Raw genomic sequence first — 27092 nt, 5'->3', positions numbered from 1 at the left:
GTAAGCTCTAACAATTTGAACACATAATTAGTTGCTTATTTTGGCATAGCTTGTTGTCTGGCATTGTAGAATCGTCTACAATTATTTATCTAAAATTTGAGAAAATTTGAGCAAAATTGTGAGATATCACTTATTGTACCAACTTAATCAGATAAGTGGTTAAGCAACTTGATTTTTATTTGAGTAAGGATGTGTTTGAGATTGCAATTTCGTAGGCAATAAGTGCGATTTTAAACCAAATCGCAGAACATAAATTGTTTGAGAACTGCGTTTTTAAAAATTGCGATTTGAAAATGCAGAAAATCTACTTTTTAAAATCGCAGATAAGATGATGCTTTTTTGAAAACGCATAATTTTAGATGCTAATTTGTGATTTTAAATGCTAAACTGCGATTTTATCAAATGCTTAACTACGTTTTTAAAAATTATTTTTTTCAAATCGTACATTTTAAAATCGTAATTTAAAATCATACTTTTTGTAATCGCAAAACCAAACAGTCTTTAACACAAAAAAAAAAAAAAAAAAGTCTCATCAACAGTCTCTTTGAATTGTCTATTCAAATTATTTCAAATTTAAATAAATAATTATAAACAAATAATTGTAAACGAAAGTAATCCTTCCAGGCCTTGCCACTTGTAAGAATTAGGGGGGTTGGGTTTATTATCTACTTGGGAATGCGTGGCCTGTCACGATGAAATTGAATGCTCAACAGCCCACCTATTCAATGTGTCATTAAATGAGCAGTTATACTAGTGCCTACTGGGATCAACTTTGGCCTCCGGCTTTAGCCAGAGAGTACCCAAATCACCCAAAAGAAGAAGAAGCTATGTTTGTGGAGAAGAGAGGTAGCTCAGCCATGGACGTCCTGGGGCAAAGAGCTCATGAGGACGACGACGGGACTGCCAGCGGCATGCGCACTGCCGAGACAATGCTGCGTCTGGTCCCCATGGCTCTGTGCGTCGCGGCACTCGTCGTCATGCTCAAAAACTCTCAGACCAGCGACTATGGTTCCCTTTCCTACTCCGACCTCGGAGCATTCAGGTACAGTACGTACTTTCATTTTCATCTTCAAAAATTTGTCTAGCTTCTGTTTAATCTTATCATCATATTTGAGCTCCCAGCCGCCATCTCATCTGCATGTCCTAAGAATATATATATATATAGCGGCGTTCTATTAAAGCTCTTCTTTGTCTATTTTGGTCCATGATTAAATACATGAAACTACTAAGTAAAGAAAGTAGCTAGTCGCTGTCTTGAACTTTATAGACATCCCTGGAAGAACTTTTCTCCCTTCCACTCATCGTCTTCCTACCCTACCCCTGGTGTGTGCGGCCTGATCAAACCCTTATATGGCCGGGCAGGGAAGGAACTAAAAATTCAATTTTAAAGGGTTCTGCAGGGAAAAAATAAATAATAATCAGGTACTAAAATAAGAAAAAACAAATTCTAACAAATTTAAAGATTAAAAAACCTTTTTAAATTATTTTTCTTTTAGATGTGGAGGCTAGAAGGGGGTCATGGCTTGGCTTTGGGTCTCAGTCTCAGACCTACCGTGTTTTTATTTTATTTTATTTTATTTTATTTGATGTAGGGATATAATTTTGAGTCATGTGTATTGCACGTGATGCATTTCCTGTTGAATTTAACAAAACAAAAAAAAAAAAAAAGTCTTAACATAGAGGAATAAGTGAAAGGGTTAAAAGGTAATTGATTGCCTCTTATTAAAGAGAAATGCTACGGGTGGTTAAATTTTTATACATGGAGTCTTAATAATTGATATGAAACTTATTCATCCATCATGATCAAAACAACAAATAAAAAGAAATGCTACAGTACCAATAAATAAATTCAACATCATCTTTTATATATATATATATATAAGAAAAATTTCACTTATTACCTCTTATTTTTTGTCACTTTTGTAATATTATCTATGAACTTTAATAAATGTCAATTTAATATATTTATCTTTCAATTTTTTTCAATTTTATCACCGGGTATCAAATATTCAAAATTTCTAAAATACCTTTCATTCTTTTCAAGAAAAAAAAAATGCAAAGATTTAGGCATTGGTCAGGATTTAACAGAATTTATAAAAATACCCATGCCTAAATCTTTGAATAAATTTTTTTATATATATATAGGTACTATTTGGAAAATTTTTATAAGATTTAACAGATATTAATCCTAATTGATGAGTAAAATTGAAAAGGATAGATATGATACAATAAATTGACAATTTTTAGAGTTGAAAGATATGATTGTAAAAGTCATGAATGATAGAAATAGTAAGTGAATTTTTCTCAGGCATTCCATAGTGAGAAATATTAATATAGACTCCTTAAGAGTTAAGTTTCTAATTCATATATAAATATAAATATATATTCATTAATTACGCAGGTATTTGGTGCACGCCAATGGAATCTGTGCTGGCTATTCCCTTCTTTCAGCAATCGTTGTAGCCATGCCTCGCCCCTCCACCATGTCGCGTGCATGGACCTTCTTCTTACTTGACCAGGTTGGTTGGTTTTCAAAACCTCTTATACTTAAAAATCATAACAAATTAAGAAAGAACCAATGTAATTAATTAAATTGCTGTCTATCAAATGAAATGCACCTAGATACTCACCTACGTAATTCTGGCCGCCGGAGCTGTGTCATCGGAGGTATTGTACCTGGCATACAAGGGAGATACATCCATTACCTGGAGCGCAGCTTGTGGCTCCTACGATGGATTCTGCCGCAAGGCCACCGCATCCGTAGCCATCACATTCGTTGCGGTGGTTTGCTATACACTGCTTTCACTCCTTTCTTCGTATAAACTTTTCAGCAAATATGATGCACCAGTGGCCAACCCCGTTGCTGCTGCCTTTGGAGGCTGACCACAATTGTGTTGGCACATGCATGCATGATTGATCGTCATTGGGAGTGCTTGGTTGTGACGCTGGCTCTTTGTATGGCCATTATGTTGCTTAATTCTGGATCTTAACATATGGGACTGACCTGAAAATCTCAGGCCTATTTGCAATAAGAACCCTTTTAATCTTTTTATTTCAGCTTCTGGGGCGGCTTTCTATTGTATAATTATTGTATATTATGGCCAAACAATCAGCTTCTCTCTCAGGGAGAAAGAAACATGAGTTTTAGTCAATATTTCCAACACTGTTGGGAGTGTATGAATGCTATATTATGATTTCATTAGAAGACTTCTTGTATGTTAATATTTACAACCCTCTTGCATTGTTATTATAGCAACAATAAATTATTAATCAGAAAAAGAAGTTGAGTGGTAGAACATAATTAAACAATACGAGACTTAAAAAGTTACACCCTTTGGGGAACCTCCTAAAATTGCTCTTTTTCTTCTGTTATATATATATATATATATATAAAGTAAATAAAACCAAAAACACAAACAGATAGAGAAAAGATCTAGGAAACCCCTACAGCAAATGAAGGAGGATATTTCCCACCGACGGAATCTGAGAGGGAGTGGACTAATGAAAATGCAACTAAAACAAGATTATTTTTGGTCAAATAGAAATTATTTTTCGGTTGACTATTATTTTTACCTTTACCAAACACCAAAAAATATCGAATTCATTTTACGTCGAAACAAACAGAGTATTAGTCGTAAAACAAGATTTAACCGGAACACATTGAGTTGTATGGTGAATACAAAAGTTTAAACCTCTATTACCCAGAAGAAGAGGTTGGGACGACGGTATCGGTATCAAAGATAATTGAGAAAATCCGCCGATCTTGAACAAGGTAGCAATTTTGGAGGGCCAAAATAACTACAAGCCCTCGACTTCCAAAATAAAATCCCCGGATGTGTCCTTATGATTTTGGCACAGCCTGTGCTGAGAAAAGATTCTCTTATAGAACTAAAAAGTGTCAAAATCTATTGGCTGCAGGGGGAGGGGGAGCCATATTCTTGTACATAGTCTTTTCAATGGCAAGTTGGACCGCACTGTTAACGTTTGATCTGACCCGAGGCGTTGAAATGTAAAAGCCCTAGCGGCTTCATTATAACATTAAGAATGAAGTGACAGAACTGGAAAAAGCTGACCAATTATAATGAGCAGTGCCAGAAAGAAGCAAAATTTCCGAAATTCATTCAAAAATTTTTGCTTGTCAATGGCATTTTTGTAATTATTTATGGACGACGCTCGAAGACCCAGCAGCTAAGCTACTGTAGTGGGCCTTCCCCCTCAATAAATTAATTCAATATCGTGTGACCCGATGGCCACATATCAGATATTAAACTGATAAGAACAGATACTACACTTGTTCTTAGCCGAAAGACCGAGAAAAGTCTGCGTTAATTAATGTCTCCGTCTTTGTTTTATAGTCTGTGTTCGCTTCCAGGTGCCCTTATTCTTTCGGTGTGGGACTACAAAAACTTCCGGGCACCCATTTGAAAGACCAACATGTGCGAAGCTTCACGTCTTGGCATCAAACCCTTTTTGTTTCCTTAGGCATATAGAACTACTGCCACACCCCCCCCCACCCCTTCTTCCCTAATGTGGCCGATAGAGAGGTGTTCAATCCATTTCCTTCGAAGAGTTGGTCAAGAGAAGTCTAGATGGGAGAATTCCTATGATCCCTCGTACCAAGGGTCTATTTAAATTTACGATTTTAAAAAGTACGAGTTAAAAATAATAATTTTAAAATGTACAATTTAAAAATGTAATTTTTAAAAACGTAATTAAGTATTTGACAAAATTGCAGTTTGACCTTTAAAATCGTATTAAACACTTCATTGCCTGCGAAGTAATGCTACATGCAAGACTTATATTACTTAAAGGTGACATGACTTGTAAAATTACCATTGAATTTGAGATAGATCATTATTAAATTTTGATCTAATAGTAATTTTAAAAGTTATGTTACATTTGGGGCTAAGAGTCTTGTATTTACCATTACTCTTGCTTGCGATTTGAAAGAACATATTTTCTGCGTTTTCATACTGTAATTTTTTAAAAATATAATTCCAAACTATTTATGTTATGCGATTCAATTTGAAATTGCACTTTTTACTTACAAAATTAGCAATGCCAAACACACCCTCAAGAACCCACCATAGTCTGACTCCAACCCACCAAATTTAATGTCTATATGGGGGATAGAAGTCTTCCATTTATCGTCTGCGATTGAAAAAGTATATTTTTTACGTTTTCATATTGTAATTTTTTAAAAACATAATTTCAAGCGATTCATTTTCTTCAATTCAATTTAAAATTGCATATTTTACCTACAAAATCGTAATACCAAATACACCCTTAAAGAACCCACCATAGTCTGATTCCAACCCACCAAATTAAATGTCCCTTCGTTGTTGAGCAATAATAAGAACCCAAATGGCAATTTTTCTCGTGGAGATATCTCTTTGGAAGTCTCAAAATTACATAACAATCAACTGAAAAGTAAAACCCCCTACTCATTATAGAAAACTGACTCAAAATCACCAACCATCAGATCCCCCACCTTGTAATGGAGGATTCGATTGTAGTACAAAGGTACTGAAAGCTTACAAAAGAAAACTATTACATGGAATTTAACTTCACGGCTAAACTTAAGAAGTCTAAAACCCATAAAATCCAAACATTATTAATTCCTTTTAACTTATTTGAAAATCCCAAAAAACAGAATTAAGCAAGAACATTGATCAACATCATTGATCAAAGCAGCAGTCTGACCCCGAAGGAAAGAGTGGAGACCATAAGCCCCATCAAAGCCAAGAAGCCATATTTCCCTATAGTGAGACGCTTCTGGGGATCGCCCGTGGCATACCCTTTGAAGTAGAAAAAGCGAGTCACTGTGTAAAGCAAACCAAGCCCAGCGCACGCGCAAGGATGTCTCATCCCTCCTAGTATCATCAGCATGAAAAACATGGGCATCATCTCCAGCGAGTTCTGATGCCCTCTCTGCACGCACACATGAATTTATTTATTTAATCAATCACAACCCAGAAAAGAATTACTCCTAATAAAAACAAAATGGGGGGGTTTGGTTCTCAATCAAACCTGAACACAGTTGAAGAGCTTGGCATCTTTGTTTTCAGATTCTGAAGCGTAGAGGGTTGGATATGGCACTTTGAACCTGTTGACGATTACAACAAAAAGAAAATAAAATAAATTGTAATTTTCTCCATAACAAAACAAAAGGAATTGCCTTGACGAGGAACAACATGGGGGGGTAATTAAACAAAAAACAACAAAACCAAAAGATTGAAGGGGGAATAGCAGAATTACTGTTTGCGGGCTTTGCCAACTTGGGCACCCATCCAGAGGTTGAGAAAGCAGTAGAAAACTAGAACAATAGCCACATAGCCGTATTCCTTAGGCAGCACCAATTCCACTCCGCCCATTTTCTCTTCCGATCTGAGACTCCCAGATGAAGAAATGCTATTGACTTTTGGTATCGTTTGAGAATGGAGAATATGGAGATAGATTATCCAAAGGTGGGGTATAAATGGGCTTCCTTTCTTCTCTGTGGGCTTTCACACACGACGGCTCTAGGAGTTTCTTTGTAGGTTCGGTTACTTTTTCTCCAAGGAATTTTTATTTTTATTTTTTATTTTTTATTATTATTTTTTAAGCCTCCAAGGCAGTATCCAAGCGCAAGTGCTTACGACCTGCCAAAAGAACAAATATATATATATATATATATATATATATATATAAAAGTCCATGTTTATTTATCTTTCACCGCCCACAAGGTTGAAGACCGGCCAACAAATTAACAAAAATAAAATACATCTCAAGCCAAAGACTTTAGTTGCCATTTGTTTTTAACAACCTTTGAACCACTCATTTCATCATGCCTGTAACTATTTTTTATTGTTAATTTCTGAATTTTTTTATTTATTTAAACTTTTTGTTAATCAAATTTTGCAGTGAATGATGAATGTATTGTGGTTCCAAACATGCAGAACAGTCACACATTAATACTTGGCTGGAGTTGGACCTTCACTTTTTGGATACTTTTAGTTTTGGATGCCCATAAATATAATTGTATGCCCTTTTTTTGATTTTTACTCTCTGAAATGGCATGGAAAAATCACTAAAGCTGATCTGAATTTTTAGCAATTTATTCTCTGAATTATTAGCAATCAAAGCAATAAATATATCTATTTATTTATTTTATTTTTTTTAATCAAATTCACCTGTTCGACACAAGGAATAAATTGTTTGAGACCAATTCAAACGGGTTAATTTCTCGGTTAATGCAGGAACATATTCGAAAGTTAGAATTGACTAAGAATGTTGGTATTAAAATAGAGGAGATAGAAACTGATATATATATATATATATATATATATTTCCATTGACTCTCTCACCCCGTTTTTGCCGGATCATCATCTAACCAATCAAACCTAAAGAGTAATAAGAGGTGCTTGTCAAGGCAGTAACAAATTGGATCATAGTTGTGGGGGAAGTTTTAGCTACGTGAATTTTCTAACAATGAGAACTATATCAAAATCAGTGTGTCTCGATCCTGGACCCCTGGTTTCTGGAAAGGTCCAAGACTTCTATTGATGACTTTGCATAGGTTGGGTATTAAATTAGTGATGATAAGAATATTTTCGATTATCAAAATTGAAAAAGCCGACGAAGTCAAATAATTAACCAACTTTATATTGATAAGAATAAATTTTAACTATTTTGGTTAAGTCGGTCAATTTGGTGAAGTTGGTTAAATGCCGGTCAATTAAGTTGGTTAGTCGTGGGCCTTTTATATTGGGCCAAACCTACTTTTGTGGGCAAAAGCGGGTTTTTGGCCCAATATTTTTTTTTTTGTTTGGGCCAAACAAGTGATATAAAAAGCTGAGATTCAAAGTCGGTTAAGTCAGTTTGGTTCACCGACGAAATAAAAATTATATCGCTTTCTAAACGGAACAAACATCGAAACAGTTTTTTTATTCCGATTATCGATTGCTAAAAATAGTTAGGCAGTCGCGGTTCAATGGAGATCGCTAAGTTGTCGGTAGGTGGAAATCAGATATTTAGCTCACCCTACTCTGCACATTTGGGGTGGCAAACGGGTGGATTTGGGGGATTAGAATTCTCTACAATTTCGTTAAAATCTTAGATTCTCAAATTATATGTACTTATACTGTTTTTTACATCCAACATCATGAAACATCCTACATATTAAAGTATAACATGTTATCGAGCAACAAAAAAAAAATAAATTAAAAATGCTTTTTTTTTTTTTTTTTTTTTTTTTTTTTTTTCACTCTTGAAGATACGCTTCTTCTTTACTAAATCAAAATACAATTTTTTGTTCAAAGCTTTTTATACGACATAAAGTGTAAGAAGTTAATAAAAATATACTCAATTCTCATTGTTAACTCGTCATATGCTTAATATGTAGCATTTTTCATGTCATCCGATGTATGAAACGGCTTGAATTCACATAATTTAAAAATTGTTAAAGATACTTATCCGTATTTTGGCGGATCATTTAAATGGGTTAATTGCCCCTTATTCATTTATTGCCGATTCTAATAATTTTTTTTTTTTTGGGTAAGATTAAAAATTAAATTAAACGGGTAAAGAAACAGCATACGCAAGTGTGGAGGCCTCAGCAATCGGTCAAGAACAGTTGATTTTAGTGCGATAAAAAACATATAATAGTTTAAAACGGGTCAAAGCAGGGCCCAATCCAATAGTTTTTTTTGGCCCACAGGCTGAGAAAAGACCCGTCGAAATCGGCGGTTTTTTAAAAAGCGTTCCTTAGAGATATTTTAGAGATATTTTTCAAGAAATAATTTATCAAACAAAACTAGATAATTTCCTTTTAAGAGACAGTTTATTAGAAAATCGTATTTTTTTTTTTGAAAAAATTACGCGTACCTCCTTAAATTAAAAAAAAAAATATCAATATCTCCATCTAAAAAGCGAACAAAAATCAAAAATAAAATTGACCTTAATTTGTGAGGATAAAAAAATATAAACGAGCAGTAATTCAGGGTTTTCTTAACCCTTGTTTTTTTTCCTTCTACTTCCCTTTGTGCGGGAAAAGAAATCGTAACGTACGGACGCACATGGTGTTTGGTTGTAGGCTCTGTATTTAGCTTCGTGTGAAGGGCTCCTTTACATTCGGGCATCCATGCAGTCTTCATATTTGATGAAAGGGTACCGTTTCTTTTGTTGCATTGTTACTCTGCAATTGTGGCGAGAGTGATATTTGATTATTTGGATTGTGATTTTAGGGAAGAAGAAGAAGAGCAAGTGATGCAAAGTAGTTCTCAAAGTGAAAGCTTAATAAGAGTGGTGTTTTCTTGGTCCATTCAGGATGTACTCAACAGAGACCTTTACAAAGACAGGGTTTGATTATGCCCATTTTCTCTTTTTCATTTCTCTCAGCAATAGCAATGCTATGTTGGTTCTTCAATTTTTCTTCTTTCTGTGATAGGCATATAAGATAAAATGGTGAAACATGTTACTGTTTAACTGCTTGTCATGCTTACAACATTGTTGTTAAAGCAAAACTGCCACCATAGTTGTTTTCTTGTTTAAATTGCTAGTAGTTGGGGAATGGCTGGGCAATGTGACATTTGAGGGCAGGGATGTATAAGGGCCACAAAGAGAAAGATTTGATAAAATTATAGGATATGGTTCACATAAGGAGGAAGGGTCAAGTGTGTGCAGATAACTGCAGCATATTCTGCACAAAATTAAGGCATATATCGTTGGATTGAGGGTATAATTGAGTTACTTAAAAAAAGGGTTGAGTTAAGTTGAATCCTTCATGACCATGTGATTCTTAGTCACTTATACTGGCCTGATGATTATGTAACCAATGCAAATCTCAAATGGTTCTAGAAAAATGTAAATATTGTTTAGTCAAGAATAAGGCGTAATTTTTGTGATTTTGCAAATTAGATAGATATACGCTTTGTATGGGATAAAAGTGAGTGTAATTGAGATAAAACTGTTGAGATGGATGAGTGGCGACATGAGGAAAGGTAAAATGAAAAATGAAGATATCCCTTCAAAGGTGGATGTGGTATCTTTTTTTTTTTTTTTTTTTTGAATGGTATCTTTTGATAGCAAGAAGGGTGAAAGTTGCTGAAGAGAGTTTGACTGTGTGTAACAAATAAACTGGTTCAAAAGAGAGATGTTATTCAATTTGAATCAGCAAAAGGGGCTAAATGGAGGTGGACTAATATGGGTAGATCTAGTGTGGCGGGATATGATATCAAATATGTAACAGAGAACATGACCTTAGATGAATGGTGAAAAAGGATTCATGTAACTGATTGAAATTAGTTGGGATTAAAGCTTACCCGAGTTACATTGAACTGTATGTTCTTCTTGTCTGCAATCATAATTAAAATTCATTTCATCATTACTGATTGGTAAGGTAATAACTAATAAGGCATACTGTCCACTTGTCTCGGTCACTGATTTGAATGTCATAATTTGAGTGAGCATACTGTATTAGTTAAAAATGTCAGCAAGTATCGTATCTTTTAGCACTCGTAATGTGATTTGCCCAAAACTTTCCTTTCACGTTAACTACAAACCTAAATCTATTGTGCACAGTGAATAAAATTTAAATTTGGGATCTCAAATACAGGGGGGTCACTAGTATTTGTGATCTTCTGACTATGTGGCTCATAGTCAAAGTCTAACTTGGTCTGTTGTAAAGGGCTTTGCCTGTAAACTAACAAACTTGAAGTTAAGGGTTTTGACGTTCCCAGGGTATCAAACAAGCAAATAGATTGTGGTTGTTGATATGACTATTGCGGTTCATTGGGAAAAATTATGCATTTTGCCTTGGCTTTTTCTGTTTATTAGGTTGTCATCTCCAATTGTTTAGGTTAGATGACATTCTTTTATTGCACTTAGCAGTTAATTACCTCTTGATTTTTTTTGGCCATGTTGACCAATATTTCAATATTATTATTATTATTATTATTTATTATTTATTATTTTTTAATGTTCTCATGTGATTGCTTGGCCATTTTAACTGCTTTTTTGTACACCCTGGCTGTTTAGTTTGGTTGATTACTTCCATTCTGTACGTTACAGATTGTCCTATTAAGTTATACATCAATGTGGGTATGTTTGGTGCTTGGTTGCCATTTTTCCGGCATTTGGATTTTCCAATTACATACAAGCGGAGACTTGATTGTTTAAAATTGAGTAGGAATGTGAGAGTGCCTAGAGGTTTGCGGATTTTGGGGAAGGTTAGAGGAATGACATAAGGCTGTGACTTTGTAGTCACATATAGAGGCTCCCCATTGTTGAGAAGGGGCTGTTGCATGGGCACGATTAATGGGGTAACAGGAAAGTAAATTATTAATTAATCACCTTGTATGCAAGTTCATCTCTTCCGGTATTTGTTTATGTTTTTATTTACTTCACATGATATTGATTGGAACTCTGTGTAATTTTTATAGGAACTCTACAAGGTTTCCCTTTTAAATCGAATGTTCATCTTTCCCTGTCAAAAGCAACATTTTATGATACTGTAGCATTAGGAAATTTTTTAGCAGTGGATAACATGATTAAGCGAAAAGCATGTGTGGTTAGTTTGGGATATATTTGCAGGTCAGATGGGAATCAGTAGATTACTTTCTTTGTCACTGTTCAGTGACCTGGCTGCTTTGGCTTTGGTGTTTGCCTTACTAGATTCCTCTTGGGTAGAAACTTGGTAGTGGAGCCTTTGGAGTGTTGGGGATGTTGGTTGGCAAAGGGAGTTTTAGTGTTGCTTGAAGGCAGTTCTATCGTGTGTGCTGTGGTGTATTTGGAATCACTGCAACAAGTAAGCTGTCAAGGGGATTGAGCTTTCTTTAAGCAAGATTATGATGGGTTTCCTCATATCCTTGAACTTTCAGCTCTCGGTTCAACTGAGTTTTAATTCTTCTGAGATTTCCTTGATGCCTTTTCTTAAAGAGATAGTTTTCCTTCTATGATTGGGGCTTTTGTACAGCCACCCCCCACCCCCCCCTTTTAATTCTTCTGAGATTTCCTTGATGCCTTTTCTTAAAGAGATAGTTTTCCTTCTATGATTGGGGCTTTTGTACAGCCCCCCTGCGCGTGCTAAAAAAGAAAAAACTTGAAAAAGGAATTTAATTATTTAATTGGAATCTACATATATCACATTAGATATATTTCTTTATATTCTGTAAAGCATGCCGCTCGTATAGAGGAAGGCTTGTACTTATATGTAATTCAACCCCTAACACTAAACATAATTTCCTTTCAGGTGAAGAAAATCCCAAAGGAATTCTTGTCAACAGCTCATTATGCGAACTCATTTGTTTTCCCTCTAATTGAGGAAACACATGCTGACTTGTGTTCAAGCTTGACAATGGTGTCAAAGGCATCAGCAGTTGAAATACTAGCGATTAGTATCTCTAAAGACTACAATCCTCCCTATGACTTGCTCTATAATATCAAAATGCAAAAACTGGGAGATTCTGAGAGTGATAGAGAAATGTATGAACCAGATACTGGGGATCTCATAGCTTTGACAGATGTAAGGCCGACATGCATTGATGATTTGAGCAGGCAAAGATCCTATCTTATTGCTTTAGTTCGAAAGGCGAGAAAGAATATTAAAGATGAAAGTTTTGATGAGATTCAAGTATTATCATCAAAGCCCATTGAATTTGAACAAAACATGCAAAAGAATAAGAAAAGAACAATTCGTTTTGCTGTTTTTCTTATAAACATGGCAACAAATATTCGTATATGGAAAGCACTGACATCAGGAGAAGGTGGGAAAAACATGAACATTATCAAGAAAGTGCTGCAAGCAGATTCCACTGTAAGAACATGAGTCATTTTCTCTTTGACTAACAAAGATGTATCCATTATGATGTTTTGACAATTCAATTTCCTTTCTCGTGGTTCTCCATTTAGTATTAAAAAAAAAAGAAAAAAAAAGAAAAAAAAGTTGAAGTGTGTTATTTCTACCCTCAGTTCCATAATTCAATGTTATGTAGTCTGGAATAACTCTATTATGTCTATATAAAATTTATTTACTTGTATCAGTTGTCTTTGTGATATCACTGATATCTTCTGTACAGGTGGGGGAAAACTGTAATCTTTGTTTCCCAAGAGAAAAATACAGTGTTGTTGTGTCCTCTCTAGGTGCTGTTATTCGCTCATTTAGTTTAAACAACACCCAAGAAGAGGCAGTTCTAAACTGTATAGCTGCACGGGAATGCCATCACAAGAATACAGTGAAACTAATATGGGGCCCTCCTGGGACTGGGAAAACAATGACTGTAGGTTCATTATTATTTGCCCTTCTAAAGAGGAACTGCAGAACGCTCACTTGTGCTCCAACTAATGTGGCTGTATTGGAAGTGACAACACGGCTTTTGAGGTTAGTAATGGATTCCTTTGAATATCGCAGTTATGGTCTTGGAGATATAGTTTTGTTTGGGAATGAAGAACGGATGAAGATTTATGATCGGGATGACCTTCTTGATGTATTCCTTGATTACCGTGCCCATATTCTTTCTGAATGTTTTGCACCACTTTCTGGGTGGAGACATTGCTTAAAATCTATGATATGCTTGCTTGAAGACCCTGAACAGCTATACCATGATTACTTGAAAATCCAAGAAAAGGTTGATGAGATAGACTATCATGATTACATGGAGGTGCAGGGGGAAGGATTACTTGGAGATGGAAACCTGCAGAGTAATAAAAAAAGCGAGGACATAAATGCTCAAGATTTGAAAAACCAGAACCCGAGTATTTGGAAGAGGATTATTACTCAAACCTTAAAAGAAAATAAGAGCAAGAAGAAATGGAAGGAGAAGGTGCAATGCCATATGGATAACCAATCAAAATATGTAAAAACAGAGAAGGGGTTTCCTTCTAAAGATAGTGAAATTAAAAAAATGACCTTTTCAGACTTCATCAAGCAGAAATACAATTTCTTGAGAAAGAAGATGGTGACATTTATTGTTAATATGTATACCCATTTGCCAACTTGTTTCATATCATTACAAGTGGTGAAAAAAATGATAAAATTGCTTGGTTGGCTCGAATGCCTTGCAACTATGTTAAGAAGTGTTTCTGTTACTGATGAAGGATTAAAAGAAGCCCTTTCTGGGAACTTTAAGCTTTGTATGACCATAAGGGAGTGCCTTCAAATACTTTTATCACTTCGTGACACATTTCCTCTTCCGGATTTCTTCAATGAGTATGCAATTAAAAGTTTTTGTCTGAGAAATGCCCGCATGCTTTTTTGCACAGCTTCAAGCTCAGCTAAATTGCACCAGGAAGGTATTGATACACTGGAAATGTTAATTATTGATGAAGCTGCCCAGCTCAAGGAATGTGAATCAATGATCCCTTTACAACTCCCCGGTCTCCACCATATTGTATTAATAGGGGATGAGTGTCAGCTGCCTGCAATGATCAGAAGCAAGGTTATAATCCAATATTGTTCCATTGCTTTCTCTCTCTGAATCCTAATCCCCTTCCTTTTTTTTTTTTTTAAAAAAAAAAAAAATTGTGTTTTCCACAAATAGAAGTTAAGGAACTTTTATTTTCAACTAACATAATTAATTATCATTCTCAGATTTCTGATAAGGCGGGATTTGGAAGAAGTTTGTTTGAGAGGCTGGTTTTATTGGGTCACCAAAAGTGCCTTCTCAATGTTCAATATAGAATGCATCCTTCGATAAGCTTGTTTCCAAATAAGGAGTTTTATAACAACCAGATTTTGGATTCTCCAATAGTCAAAGAAAGAAGCTACGAGAAGTGTTTCCTTCAAGGAAATATGTATGGTGCTTACTCTATACTGAATGTTGCTTATGGACAAGATGAATTTGATGATGGGCACAGTAGAAAAAATATGGTGGAGGTAGCTGTGGTTGCTAAGATGGTCGCAAACCTTTTCAAAGGTGCTTCTGTAGTTATTTAACTGTTTAACTGTAGTCTTAAAAAGAAATCCTTACCATAGCAAACTGCAAAGGATTTGCGCACGCACACACATACATACATTTATTACATTCAAATGTTTGATCACTGAAGTCTCTGAAATGCTGCCATCTCTTTACAGAATCTATTGCCAAAAAATGGAGAGTTAGTGTTGGTGTTATATCACCATACAAGGCTCAAGTTTTTGCCATTCAAGAGAAGCTTGAAAAGACATACAGTATGGAGGCCAAAAGTGATTTTTCTGTGAGGGTTCGCTCAGTTGATGGTTTTCAAGGGGGTGAGGAAGATGTGATAATAATCTCCACTGTCAGAAGCAATGAGATTGGGTCTGTGGGATTTCTTTCCAATCCTCAGAGAACTAATGTGGCCCTGACCCGAGCAAGGTATTACTTAATTATACCGTGAAATAATGTAGTTCAGATGCTTTTTTTCTATAGTCGGTGTTCCTGATTGTTTCCTTCATTTAGGTATTGCCTTTGGATAGTGGGGAATGGAGTCACATTAGTCAACAGTGACTCTGTTTGGGAAAGATTAGTTATTGATGCCAAGGCAAGGGGATGTTTCCACAATGCTGATGAGGATGAGAGTTTGGCTGAGGCTATTACAGCTGCCTTGGTTGATCAAGTTTCGATCTCATGTTCAGTTGATCGGAATGATGCAAGGAAGAGTAATCCACTCAAATCTGATCCTATGCAGTTATTAGTTGACCAATTGGCTTTACTCACTCTGAAGGATGAATGAATGAATCAGAAGCATCAGCCACATGTTACAGGTGCCTGCCAGATTTTAATTTCGAGGTGTTGTTTGGCATCACAATGTGTATCCGTGCTTTTGGGAAAAAAATTATGGAAGTGTGATCCATGTCTTGGTAATTTCGATGCGTATCCTGGATAGTCTCACCAAATTAAAAGAAGCAACTACTATTTTGCCTTTACATGTTGTGAAAGAAAAATTGAATCATACATAATACGTATATACCACTACATTGTAGGTTGTGTGTTTCATCCATGTTTATATGAGTGAAAAAGACTGTGTAGAGCTTCTTGATTTTATTAAATATTCGAGCAAATGCGCGCTCACATGGTCCTTGGACAGTGTGGGTCTTACTTCAAACCCTACCATGTTAATTCCGCCCAATTGATTGGAAGACAAGCTGATTCTATTTTGTCACATTATTTTATAGAAGAGGCTGATTACTGGACAATTTGTTCTAAAGAGAATTAGTTGTGGGAGTTCTGAAGTTACAATGTTTTATTGCTGATATATGCTTAACCATAATGATTGAGATGAATTTGAATTTTGGCTTCAGCCGGAGACCTGAATCAGATGTTAGAAATAATTTCTGTAGACCTCTGACTCTGACTCTAGGTTCTCTTCCCCCCCCCCCCCCCCCCCCCCCCCCAAGCGGTCACCAGAGGTGCTGTGTTTGGAGCCTTTGGTAACTTCTACCATGTCTGAGGTAAGTAATGTTGTTGGGTCTTTTTCGTGGGATACCTCTTCTTCGATCACTACTTGTTCGGTTCTCTATGACGGGCTACCTTTGCAAAATTGCAAGCTTCCTCTTCTCCTCAATCGTGCATCACCTTTTCTCTGTCTTTTTTTGGGGCGGCTGAGTTGGGTAAGAGGTTGTGTTCCTCTTCTACTGTGTTGTCGAACTCTAAGTCGTTCCAGAAGTATTACCGGAAGGCTAGGGAAGCTAGAAAAGTTCATATGGAGGAGAATTGTTTTGCCGCTTCTATGGAAGCTTTGAGGCCAGTTGCTCATGTGCCAGGGTCTCTTTCTATGCTTCCGCCTATCAGTGATTCAGCCGAGATAGTAGCTGGTGCGGCAGTTTCTGTGAAGGAGAAACCCCCGATGAGGGGTTTCCTTCGGCGGGGGTTTCTTAATCCGAGCCCGATTGTGCTAGTTACTCCGGTTGTTAAGGAAGGTGCGTCGTCTCTTGGTTCTCTTACCGCTATTAAGGGATCAGATTTCAGAATGAATGGTTTGACCTAATCCCAAAAGTGGCCAGTAGGCTTTGATCCGTCTGTGGAGGTGATTGAGTGGGAGCAAGGTGACGAGGTATGGGATGGGGAGGATGACGATTCCCCTTACCCTTTTGGGTGTTTTACCTCCCAATTTGGCCTTAGATTGGGAGTTGGATAATGTTAAGTATATGGATCCGTCCTTGACAATTTTGGAAGCCATTGAAAAGGAATACCATCGGGGAGTTAAGGTAGCATGTTCTAAGACCAAAGGAAGGAGGGAGGTTCTGAATCTGGCAAACTCCATCAACTATGGTAATTCTAGCGCGTCCTCCCGGTTTAGAAAAGGCAAGGTGCACATGGTGTAGGGTTGAGGTCTCCCGAAGGTTTTGGGTTTTCTTTTTTGTTGTAAGTTGCTTTGGTTGTTTCTGTGTATACTTTGTGTGTACTTAGGAGCGCCTTACGCTTTTTTAATAAAACTTTTATTACTTATCAAAAACAAAAACAAAAAATAAAAAATTGTATGCGACTATAAAGTAGCAGCCCTCGCGTCCTAGGTTTAAAATGAGAATCCTCTCCCCTGTTGTATGGCTATGACGGCCTGTCAGCCTTAAAGAGAAAGGTCATATAGGTTTTAATCACCAAAAAGTGCTCTTTCATTTGACACCAAGTTTCTCAGACCCCAATATTAGAAGTGTCAACTATGGACTAGCCGTTTATAGCAAATAGTTCTAATTGTAATTGGGCTTAGGATGACACAATGCCTATTTGTAAGTTCTGCTCCTGGATTTCCGGATGCAAATCTCAGTTTATCAAGTTCAAACTGTACCATACCCTACCATTAATTACTACCATTTCTCGTCTGAATTACATTACCAGATGACTCGAATCTTTGTATGTATGTCTGTGAGCTAGATTAAGATAAGAGAAACCTCTGCTAGAATTCATTTGTTTCATGCCAGAAAAATTCTCCCTCTTGCCTCTCTCAAGGATATTCAGTTTTCACATGATGACTAGGTAGACAAGTAGATATAGTGGTTCAAATGCATGTGCAAATGGCTGGTCATATAGTAAGAGGTAGTATTATATTTACAATCACAGCTAATGCTATCTTAATGGGGACAAAGTTAGCAATTTAAGTTGCTGGTGTAGATAGCCTGTTTTCCTTCTTCCCACTGAGAATTTGAGTGACTTACATTGTTTTGTTTAAAGATCAACTTAATTGGTGTCTTGAAATTGATTTCCTGTGAAGATTTGGAATAGGAGTGATGAATTCTGCAATCTAGAACTTGTTGCACTTTTTTTTTTTCCTTATCTATTAATTATTATGTCTTCCATATCCCTGTATTGTTAGTTCTCTAATCCATTTTTGGAATGTCCAAAAAATATAATACAATTTTAATAACTTTCAATACTGTGGCCACCAGTATCCAACTCCCAATTTTGTTGCCACAAGCCTGTGGGTGTTGAGCCTTCCTGTCTCCCATTCCAAGGATTTAATGGTCTAGCTGTACACTAATATTCTTGAAAAGAATGTCTGATTAACAGAAAAGAAAATAAAATTTAAAAATAATTATTTCATTTTCCGCCAAAAAAAAAGAAAAAAAGAAAAAAAAAAAGCTATAGACTCCGTTACTAACTGCTTTAATGTCCTGGAGGAATTTTTCTTTTTATTATGAAATATCATTTTACCTTTTCTATAAGATTATATACTTCAGGAGAAATTATAAACTATTTCCCAATACGAACTTTTCAAAGAAATGATTCTTGTTAGGGCGGCAAGCGAATAGAGCTACTCGTGAACATGTTTGGGCTCGGCTCGGATTAGTTCGGCTCAGAATCGGTTCGTTTATTAAACGAATAGAGTTTGAACAAAAAATTCAGACTCGTATAAATTTAGGCTTGGTTCATATAAGCTCGGATCGATCGGCTCGTATAAGCTTGTATAACTTCATTTGTATTATTTTTAACTTTAATTAAATGAGAATATGTTAAGTATTTTTTTTTTTAAAAAAATTGTTCTTCGTAATGTAGTTTATATATAAGTTGAATTATTGTAATTGTGAGTCTGAATATAAATATAAGTGCATTTATGTGTATATGAATGCATAAATATACTATAAAATAAACATATAAAATTAAGATTAGATTATTTAAGATTTCAATTAATTTCTCTAATTACTAAAACAATAAATCTCAACCATAATTAAGTAACTAATAATTAGTATTAATTTTTTTTAAAATTAAACAATTGCGACATTTACTTTTTATATGGAAGGACTAAATAAATTGAGTAGCTCATGAACAAGCTCGAGATCGTTATAAAAATAAATGAACAGATTATCTGGTTCGGTGATAAGCTCGTGTTCAAAAAAAATTAAACTAACCGAGCTTGAACATTCAATACTCGGCTCGACTCGGTTCGATTATAGCCCTGATTCTTGTACATCTATTGTATATCTTTTGTACATTTCTTTTCTAAATTAACCATTGGATCTATACGAGCCACAAGAACCCACATGTGGGTCCTACAGATCCAATTGTTGATTTAGAAAAGAGATGTACAAAAAATGTAATGTAACATATCTCAACTTTTCCTGTAAACAAGTTGATTACGAATATAGTTATATCAAAACTTTATTTTATTTTCTCAAGATTTTTTTTTGGGTTAACTTCGCAGAAGGGTATCGAACTATCCGAGATTCCACAGAAGGGTACTAAACTATCATTTCTCTCGAACCCAGGGTTTTAAATATCAAAATGAGTCCCATAAGGGCATTCCGTCTGTTCTCAGTGTCAAAACGTAACGGAATTGGTACCACGTGACTTCCACGTGACTTTTTCAATGCGTTTGGTCTTCTTTGCCCCTGACTTCAACGGATACAATTTCGACTTAAACTTCGACTTAAACCTCCTTCTCATACATCCTTTCACTCTCACTCTCACTCTCACTCTCTCAGCTCCGGTCTAGTCTAGTCTACCTCCATCAACGCGTTTCTTCCCTTCTTCACGTGGAAGGGTTTACGGTCATAACCTATGTCCGACAGTGAATCGAGCTCGGCAACCTCTACCAGTCCACTGTGTAAATGTGGATTGAAAGCATGTTCGTGGACATCCTTTACCATGGAAAATTTTGGTAGAAGGTTTTATTCTTGTGTAAATTACAAGGTAAGTAATTTCTTCCCCCAATTCTTTTTCCCCTTAGGGTTCCATCTTTGTTTTCCCAAATTTTTTTTCCCCTTAGGGTTCCATTTATCTCTGTTTTCCCAATTTATTTTCCCTAAGGGTTCCGCAAGTTTTGATTGATGGGATTTTTCGATTATGCAGCAAGAAGCTGTGAAATGTGATTATTTTTCATGGCGTGACCCTGAAATGTGTGTGTACGGTCTAAGAGTTGTGTCGAGGTTAAGGAAGTGGCACGAGAGTTTGAAGCTTGAACGGGAATTGAGTGGAACCCAGGTCTCGGATGAAGCAGATAAATATAAGTCTGAAGCTGAGAGGAGTAAGAATGAAGCTGATAAATGCAGGGAAGAAGCTGAGAAATACAAGTCTAAACTAGAGAGACAGAAGATGAAGCTTCGATTAGTAGAGAGGAAGTACAAATTTGCCTTAACAAATTCCTCCAACCATTACACAAAAGTCAAATGACATTAAAACACTTCAAAAAAACAAACCAATACATAACAGTTCCTAATTACTCAAATAACATCAAAATACATCAATACCCTTCCAAAATACATAACAGAAATCCAAAAATACACATATCCAAAAATACACATCACCAGAAAAATGTAACCATGTTGTCCATGCCCTTCCAAAATGTACAACACATATCCGGTCAGACTTGCCAAATTTTCTTCTTCCCTTTATCCTTTTTGCCTACAGGTGGAGGAATGTCAGAACTTGTTGCTTTTGACTTGTTTATGTCAAAGTCAGGGGGAATTGGTCTGAAAGTAATGCCACCTGCAACCCTGGGAGGACCCCATGAGCATGCAGGTCCACCTCCTGGAACCTTGGGTGGTCCAGAAGGGTTCCCAGTGAGGTCAACCATCACCTTTCCTCGAGTGTTTGGGTTAGTTTGTGTAGGATGTGCTCTCAATCTTCCACCAACTCTGCTTCTAGTTGCCAAACTGGTACTAGCCTTCTTCCTAGTATATCTTGTACTTGCACCCGCTCCTCTAGTGCTCTTCTCACCCCTACTTGGTGCAGTAAATGTAGTGCTTGTACTCTCTCCTCTTGCTCTTACCCTCTTTCGACCCCGACCCCTTGTTGGTACAGTAGGGTTGTCAGTAGATGGGGCAGTAGATGGGGCACTAGATGTTGGTGCACTGGAATGGCCCACAGCAGGTGCATTGGATGATTCACCAATCTAAAAAGAACACATCCAATGTCAGAAACCATCACAAAACATAATGTGTATCAATTATGTTCACAAAACAACTCAAACATATAAAACTCACACTATGAAGAAACATATGCCTTTAGGTACTAAATGCATGCTAAATAATCACAAAGAAGAAACATTATCCTGTCAAAATTGCAGTCAGTATCTGCAGCATGTTCTCTGTAGAAAGTTCTCCTACGTTGTTGTCTTTCATCATGCCTCATCCTCACAGTGCATGTTCTTGTATTGTGACCATATTTCTTGCACATCCCACATTGGTTCTTCTTGCCACCCTTTCTAATTGAGTGTGGATTTGATGTCTCATCAGCACCTCTATTTCTAACTTTCTTAGGTCTACCTATAGTTGCTCTTGACTTAGGTGGTTCAACCTTCGGTTGATTTGTCCTAACCCATTGCTCCTCACTTGGTACAGGGTAAATGATGGGTGCATATGTCTTTAAGTACATCTCCTTTCCAAAGTAATGACTCAAATAATCCTCTGGGTTGCCTCCACCATACCATATTGCCGAGATGGCATGACAACATGGAATGCCAGAGACATCCCATTTTCTACACCCACATGTTCTCTGGCACAAATTGACCACATACTTCCTGCCCTTGCATTCAATCTCAAACAAACCATCACCAGCAAATATTGGTGTACAATGGCTGGCCTCATCTTCCTCTATCTCCAACTTCTCTTTAATTTTTGGTCCCAAATTCCCCTCCATGGCCCTTATAGCATCTCTCTTTCTTTGGTACCTTCTTATTAAGTTGCCCTTGATTCCTTCCAACATTGTTAGGATGGTCTTATCCCGAAACTTGAGAATCCAACTATTGAAGCACTCAGCCAAGTTGTTGTGCAGAAGGTCACACTTTGTACTTGTGTTGAACCATCCTCTACACCAGGTTCTAGGGTCAACCTTTTCTAGGTACTCGTGTGCTTCAGGGTTTAGGCCTTTGAGCTCCTCCATTGCAGCATAGAATCCAGTTTGTGTGTAAGATGAAGCAGCTCTCCACAGCATGCCCTTCAATAACACCCCCTATGACTATCGTCTTTGAAATTGGCATATAAGTGCCGCACACATGTTCGATGTTCAGCATGAGGACACACCTCATGTAGGCTTGGTACCAATCCCTGCACACATGAAAACAATATCTCTATCAAATCACATAGAAGACATGTAGATCATAAAAAAAAGATATATGAAAATATTTACCTTTTGTCTATCTGAAATGAAAGTCCACCGATGTGGACCCCTAGGGCCAAGATCTGATAATAAGGCCTCGAGAAACCATGTCCAGCTGTCTTTAGTCTCTGCCTCCACCACAGCTATAGCAATTGGGTACATGTTATCATTGGCATCCATTCCAATAGCTGCCATTAACTGTCCCTTGTAAACTCCTTTTAAGAAACATGCATCAAGCCCTATGATGGGCCTACACCCATCTCTGAATCCATCTTTCATGGCTGCCAATGACATGTACATCCTCTGGAATCTACAAGGCACTTCGGGCATAGGTCTCTCAACCATCAGAGTTATACAACTCCCAACATTTGTGCTTCTAATTGCTGCACAATAGTCCCATAATCGATAGTATTGCTCAGCCAACTTTCCATAAATTATCTGTTGTGCCTTCTTCCTAGCCCTATACAAGGAACTGTCGTGGAGTTCAACATTCCACTTCTTTTTCACCTTTTTCTTCAGGACATCTATAGGCATGTTCGGCTGATCCCTAAAACAGTCCATGCACTCCTCGGCAACCCAGTTCGAAGTGATCAAGTGATTCTTGTACCTCCTAGGGCATGTATGTCTAGGCCTAATTGAAATTAGCATGAACGTGGACTCATCTTTCAACTGCCTCCCATAAACTCTGTACTTACAATTCTTGTCTGCACACACTGCAATGCATTTACTCCTTGAATTCTTTTGGTAAGTCAAGTCCTTCCCTTTCAATACAGAGGCCTGCTTAATGGCTTTTCTAAACTCATAGACATCCCGAAAAGTGTTACCTCGCTGCAAATTCGGATCTTCCAAATCATCCTTACTAAATGGAACCCTCTTGGTGACACAGGGCCGTCTTGAAGACTCAGCCTCAGCTACACCCTCTTCATCACTAGCACTAGGTGAGTTCAGTTCATCACTACCGGAAATATCTGAATAACCCTCACCCTCACCCTCACCCCTACCCTAACCCCCACCCGCACCCTCACCCTCACCCTCACCCTCACCCTCACCCTATTCTGCTTGACCAACTGCTGCTTATACTCCAACCTCCTGATCCACAACATCTTCTGGTTGTAGTCCAAACCCTTCATCTACACGAACATCATCATGTTCTAAACCCACCTCTGCATCTCCATGTAAATCATAAGCATCAGAGTCATCACTTAGAACCTGATCCCATAATGGGTCACTTCTTTCTTTAGACACTCTCTCATATTCGTCTTCCTCTTCCTCATCATCAACACCCTCTTCTCCGTGTACTTCTACTTCTACATCTACTACACCAAAGGAAACCAAATATAACTCTACAATTCCATGCTCCCTATGGTGTTCCACCATTTGAATGACATCATGGTCAGAAGAAATAAGTTGTAGCCCTTCATCTAGACTCTTGATAGGTAGATTATAGTAAATTAGGTCACCAGGACCATACCCATAAGTCTTAACTACCCTCTCTATCTCAATAAAAGACAACTCGTATCTATCATATGGGTCAGGGTAATGTGATATGTCCCCACCAACATATGTGACCCTATGCTCCCTATTAAATCAGCCACCATGGTGCACCTCAAAGATTATGGATTCTGGATACATTACGTGTCCTACAAATAGACAAAACAATGACACGTCCTAGTGAGCATACAAAAAAAAAAAAAAAGAGTAAAGGCATTGGGTCCACAAGCAGAGTAAAGCAATGCAATTCTGGATACAACATGCATAATAAAGGCATCAGCCAGCAAACCAAAACAAAAGTCACCCCATAATGGCAAACACATTAAGACCCATTAACCACAACAAATAGTGTTAAAAAAATCGATCTTTTCTGCAACCCTAAGCAACAAACCCGAAATGGGACAACAAACCACAAAAAAGAGAACAACAAACCTGAAACAAGATAATGACAGGAACAAATGGGACCACAAACCCAAACAAAATAGGACCCACAACCCAAAAAATATATCAAATACACCATCTCGGCAACTTCAATAAGACCCAGATATTGCCGATGACCAAACACATGGTCCCGTAACAACCTAAACCCTAAACAACGGGAAAAGTGTCCCTAAACCCCAAATAATGCCCAGCACTTCGGAAAAAAAAACAAGTAATCCGTAAATAAACGAATATGACTAAATAAATATTCATTTACACTGAAAAAGAAAGAGCAAAAAAGTTCATTACCTTTAGTCAAAATCAGCCTTTGATGCTTGATTCTTGTGTATACTGTCGAAACAAGCCACAGTGTAACAGCACGGTTAGGGTTCTTAGCGCACGAGTACGGATTGGGATCTCTAGGGTTTTTGGAGACTTGCAAAGCAATTTGGGGGAAAATCGGATAATATGATCGACTTGCCAAATAAGTTCGAAATTGTATCCGTTGAAGTCAAGGGCAAAGAAGACCAAACGCATTGAAAAAGTCATGTGGAAGTCACGCGGTACCAATTCCGTCACGTTTTGACACCGAGAACAGACGGAATGCCCTTATGGGACTCATTTTGATATTTAAAACCCCGGGTTCGAGAGAAATGATAGTTTAGTACCCTTCTGTGGAATCTCGGATAGTTCGATACTCTTCTGTGAAGTTAACCCTTTTTTTTTTTACAAAATTATCTTATTAACCAAATTAAATACATCATCAAGTGCTTAAAGCACTCACAACAGATTCTTTTTGATTTTCCCTAAATTTAATAAAATAAAACTATTTTTTGCTTCCCTATCCAAATACAGTACTTCATAATAGCTTTCTTTATCTTTCTATATACCATTAAAATATTTTTTTTTTACAAAATACAATTTCCCAACTTAACTCCTACATTTTTTACAAGGAAAAAGTGTTGGTGGCTTCTCGAGGAGAGAGAAGCTCCCGATTTTGTTCCCAGTTTAGAGAGGGGTTTTCTTTGAGGTTGGTTTTGTTGGGAGAGGGAGGCTTCACGCCTCCCTCTCCCGGTGGTGGTGACTCCTAGCTTAGGGTTTTGGAGTGTTTTTGTTCCCCCCATTTTTTGTTTCGGTGAGGGTTGATGTTCACCTAGCTTTGTGGGTTATGGTGGTTTGTGTTTCTTTTTTCTTTTTTTTTTTTTTTTTTTTTTTTTTTTTTTTTTCTGGTTTTGGCTCAGGTAGTAGGTTCTACTCTCGTTGCTCAGGTTGGGGGAGTGGCTGGTTTTCCTGTGTCGTCGTCGGAGTGTTTTTTGGCCGGATTTCATTGCTTTTTTTTTTTTCTTCAGACTTTTGATGCCAGATCTACGCAAGTCCACCAATTTCTGCTAGACACGCGCCCCTCGGCCGAGTTCTCTGTCTCCGTCCGCTCCTGCTGTCGGTTGCACAGGTCACGCCGGTTGCCGGAGTTCGGCGTGTGGCCTGCACGCGCCAGAGGAGCTTTTGCTCTCTGGCGCACGTGACGGTCACGCTCCGCCATTTTCTGGTCTTGCACGGTAGGGATGGGGCTTATGGCGGTTGTTCTTCGGTTGGGTGGTACTGGGGAATCCGCCTCTGTCTTGAGTTGTATTTGTTTTTGGTTTCCTTAGTTGCAATGTTCCGGCCACTTCGTTTGTGGGGGTGTTTTGTCGGTTGCTGTGTTCTTTATTAGATCTACAAGCTACCTGTTAGATGCTTGGATTTTATTGGAGTTTTTCGCTTTCTAGCGTAGATCAGCCATCTTTTTTAGTAGTGGTGCTTATTTGGTTAGGGTGGCTTCCAATGTATGTTATTGTAATCTTTGGGTGTTTTTTAGGTAGTTTGCTCCCAAATCAGAACTTAATTCTGATTTTCTGTTTAGGGAGTCTTGGTATTCCTTAACATTGTAATGAAACCTTTGGGTCTTTGGTTTGTTTTAATGAAAGCAGTACCTTTTTATCAAAAAAAAAAAAAAAAAAAACTCTTACATTTTTTACAAAATCCAATACAAGCTTCAATGAAAGGCAAAAAGAGGAGAAATAAATATTGTATGTTAAAATAATTGATAGGAAAGCTATAGGGAAGCTAAAATACCCAATACATTGGGTAGCACTGTAGCATACTCAATGTTTAAGGAAGCTGCGGCATATTACTTTTTGTGATTTTTTTATTTTTTTTTTAAGATTTTCTCTATATTTAGAGAAAGGAAGAGGTTATACTGTTGTGAGTGCTCAACAAAGGTAATGACGCCGGAACAGAATAGCGATTATTCTGTAGGCTAATCAACAGGCAATTTGCAAGGAAGAAAACAGAAAATTCACCCCAAAACAGAGAAAAAACTCTGAATTTTGATTAATTATCAATAACAATAAGCTGTTGGAAAAACGCCCACAAGACAGGCTAATATAGCTGAAAAATTCGACCTCTAGGATTTTACCAAAAATAGCAAAACCCTAATAAAATCTCCTAAGACTTGAAATAAATACAAATAAGCATATTATGAAAATACTTGGTACCAAAGAATATCTCCAAATTAATGGAAAATACTTGGTGCCAAAGAATGACCATATTTAGGGAAAAAAATAATAATTATAATATTACTTGACGACAACGTAAATATAAATATGAAAATTCTTTAAAATATAAATCAAGAGATTTGTCTATAGTCTCTTCTTTCCTTCTTGGTCTTTCTCTTGA

The 27092-nt window shown here is 37.0% G+C and overlaps 3 protein-coding genes and 1 non-coding gene across 4 annotated transcripts; 2 read left to right on the top strand and 2 right to left on the bottom strand.

Moving 5' to 3' along the window:
- The first annotated feature begins 722 nt into the window (after positions 1-722).
- Positions 723-3222, top strand: LOC133861223 (CASP-like protein 2A1). Its single transcript, XM_062296958.1, has 3 exons — positions 723-1042; positions 2402-2519; positions 2623-3222. Exons 1-3 carry the CDS (start codon positions 738-740, stop codon positions 2881-2883), a joined length of 684 nt encoding a protein of 227 aa, XP_062152942.1. The 5' UTR covers positions 723-737; the 3' UTR covers positions 2884-3222.
- Positions 3223-4126: 904 nt separating this feature from the next.
- Positions 4127-4322, bottom strand: LOC133862089 (U2 spliceosomal RNA). Its single transcript, XR_009899116.1, has one exon. It is a non-coding gene; the product is annotated as a U2 spliceosomal RNA (small nuclear RNA).
- A 1102-nt stretch (positions 4323-5424) lies between these two features.
- LOC133859501 (uncharacterized) lies at positions 5425-6505 on the bottom strand. The gene is made up of 3 exons (XM_062294918.1): positions 6259-6505; positions 6031-6106; positions 5425-5931 (listed from the first exon to the last, which is right to left on the bottom strand). Exons 1-3 carry the CDS (start codon positions 6372-6374, stop codon positions 5686-5688), a joined length of 438 nt encoding a protein of 145 aa, XP_062150902.1. The 5' UTR covers positions 6375-6505; the 3' UTR covers positions 5425-5685.
- Positions 6506-8868: 2363 nt separating this feature from the next.
- On the top strand, positions 8869-16034 carry LOC133861127 (uncharacterized). The gene is made up of 7 exons (XM_062296842.1): positions 8869-9147; positions 9225-9339; positions 12230-12793; positions 13056-14414; positions 14567-14891; positions 15050-15311; positions 15396-16034. Exons 1-7 carry the CDS (start codon positions 9122-9124, stop codon positions 15667-15669), a joined length of 2925 nt encoding a protein of 974 aa, XP_062152826.1. The 5' UTR covers positions 8869-9121; the 3' UTR covers positions 15670-16034.
- The last annotated feature ends 11058 nt before the right edge of the window (positions 16035-27092 follow it).

Source organism: Alnus glutinosa, chromosome 2 (genome assembly GCF_958979055.1).
Source record: "Alnus glutinosa chromosome 2, dhAlnGlut1.1, whole genome shotgun sequence".
NCBI classification, from domain to species: domain Eukaryota; kingdom Viridiplantae; phylum Streptophyta; class Magnoliopsida; order Fagales; family Betulaceae; genus Alnus; species Alnus glutinosa.
Note: the sequence above shows the minus strand (reverse complement) of the source record. Positions and strands in the feature narration are given on the sequence as shown.

Excerpts from the sequence above, each read along its gene's own strand:
- LOC133861223 (XM_062296958.1), top strand. The coding sequence starts at position 738 with ATGAGCAGTTATACTAGTGCCTACTGGGATCAACTTTGGCCTCCGGCT. Across the intron at positions 1,043-2,401 it reads TCCGACCTCGGAGCATTCAG|GTATTTGGTGCACGCCAATG; the intron begins GTACAGTACGTA and ends TTAATTACGCAG. Across the intron at positions 2,520-2,622 it reads CCTTCTTCTTACTTGACCAG|ATACTCACCTACGTAATTCT; the intron begins GTTGGTTGGTTT and ends AAATGCACCTAG.
- LOC133859501 (XM_062294918.1), bottom strand. The coding sequence starts at position 6,374 with ATGGGCGGAGTGGAATTGGTGCTGCCTAAGGAATACGGCTATGTGGCT. Across the intron at positions 6,107-6,258 it reads GTTGGCAAAGCCCGCAAACA|GTTCAAAGTGCCATATCCAA; the intron begins GTAATTCTGCTA and ends AATCGTCAACAG. Across the intron at positions 5,932-6,030 it reads AGCTCTTCAACTGTGTTCAG|AGAGGGCATCAGAACTCGCT; the intron begins GTTTGATTGAGA and ends GTGTGCGTGCAG.
- LOC133861127 (XM_062296842.1), top strand. The coding sequence starts at position 9,122 with ATGCAGTCTTCATATTTGATGAAAGG. Across the intron at positions 9,148-9,224 it reads TCTTCATATTTGATGAAAGG|GGAAGAAGAAGAAGAGCAAG; the intron begins GTACCGTTTCTT and ends TTGTGATTTTAG. Across the intron at positions 15,312-15,395 it reads GTGGCCCTGACCCGAGCAAG|GTATTGCCTTTGGATAGTGG; the intron begins GTATTACTTAAT and ends TCCTTCATTTAG.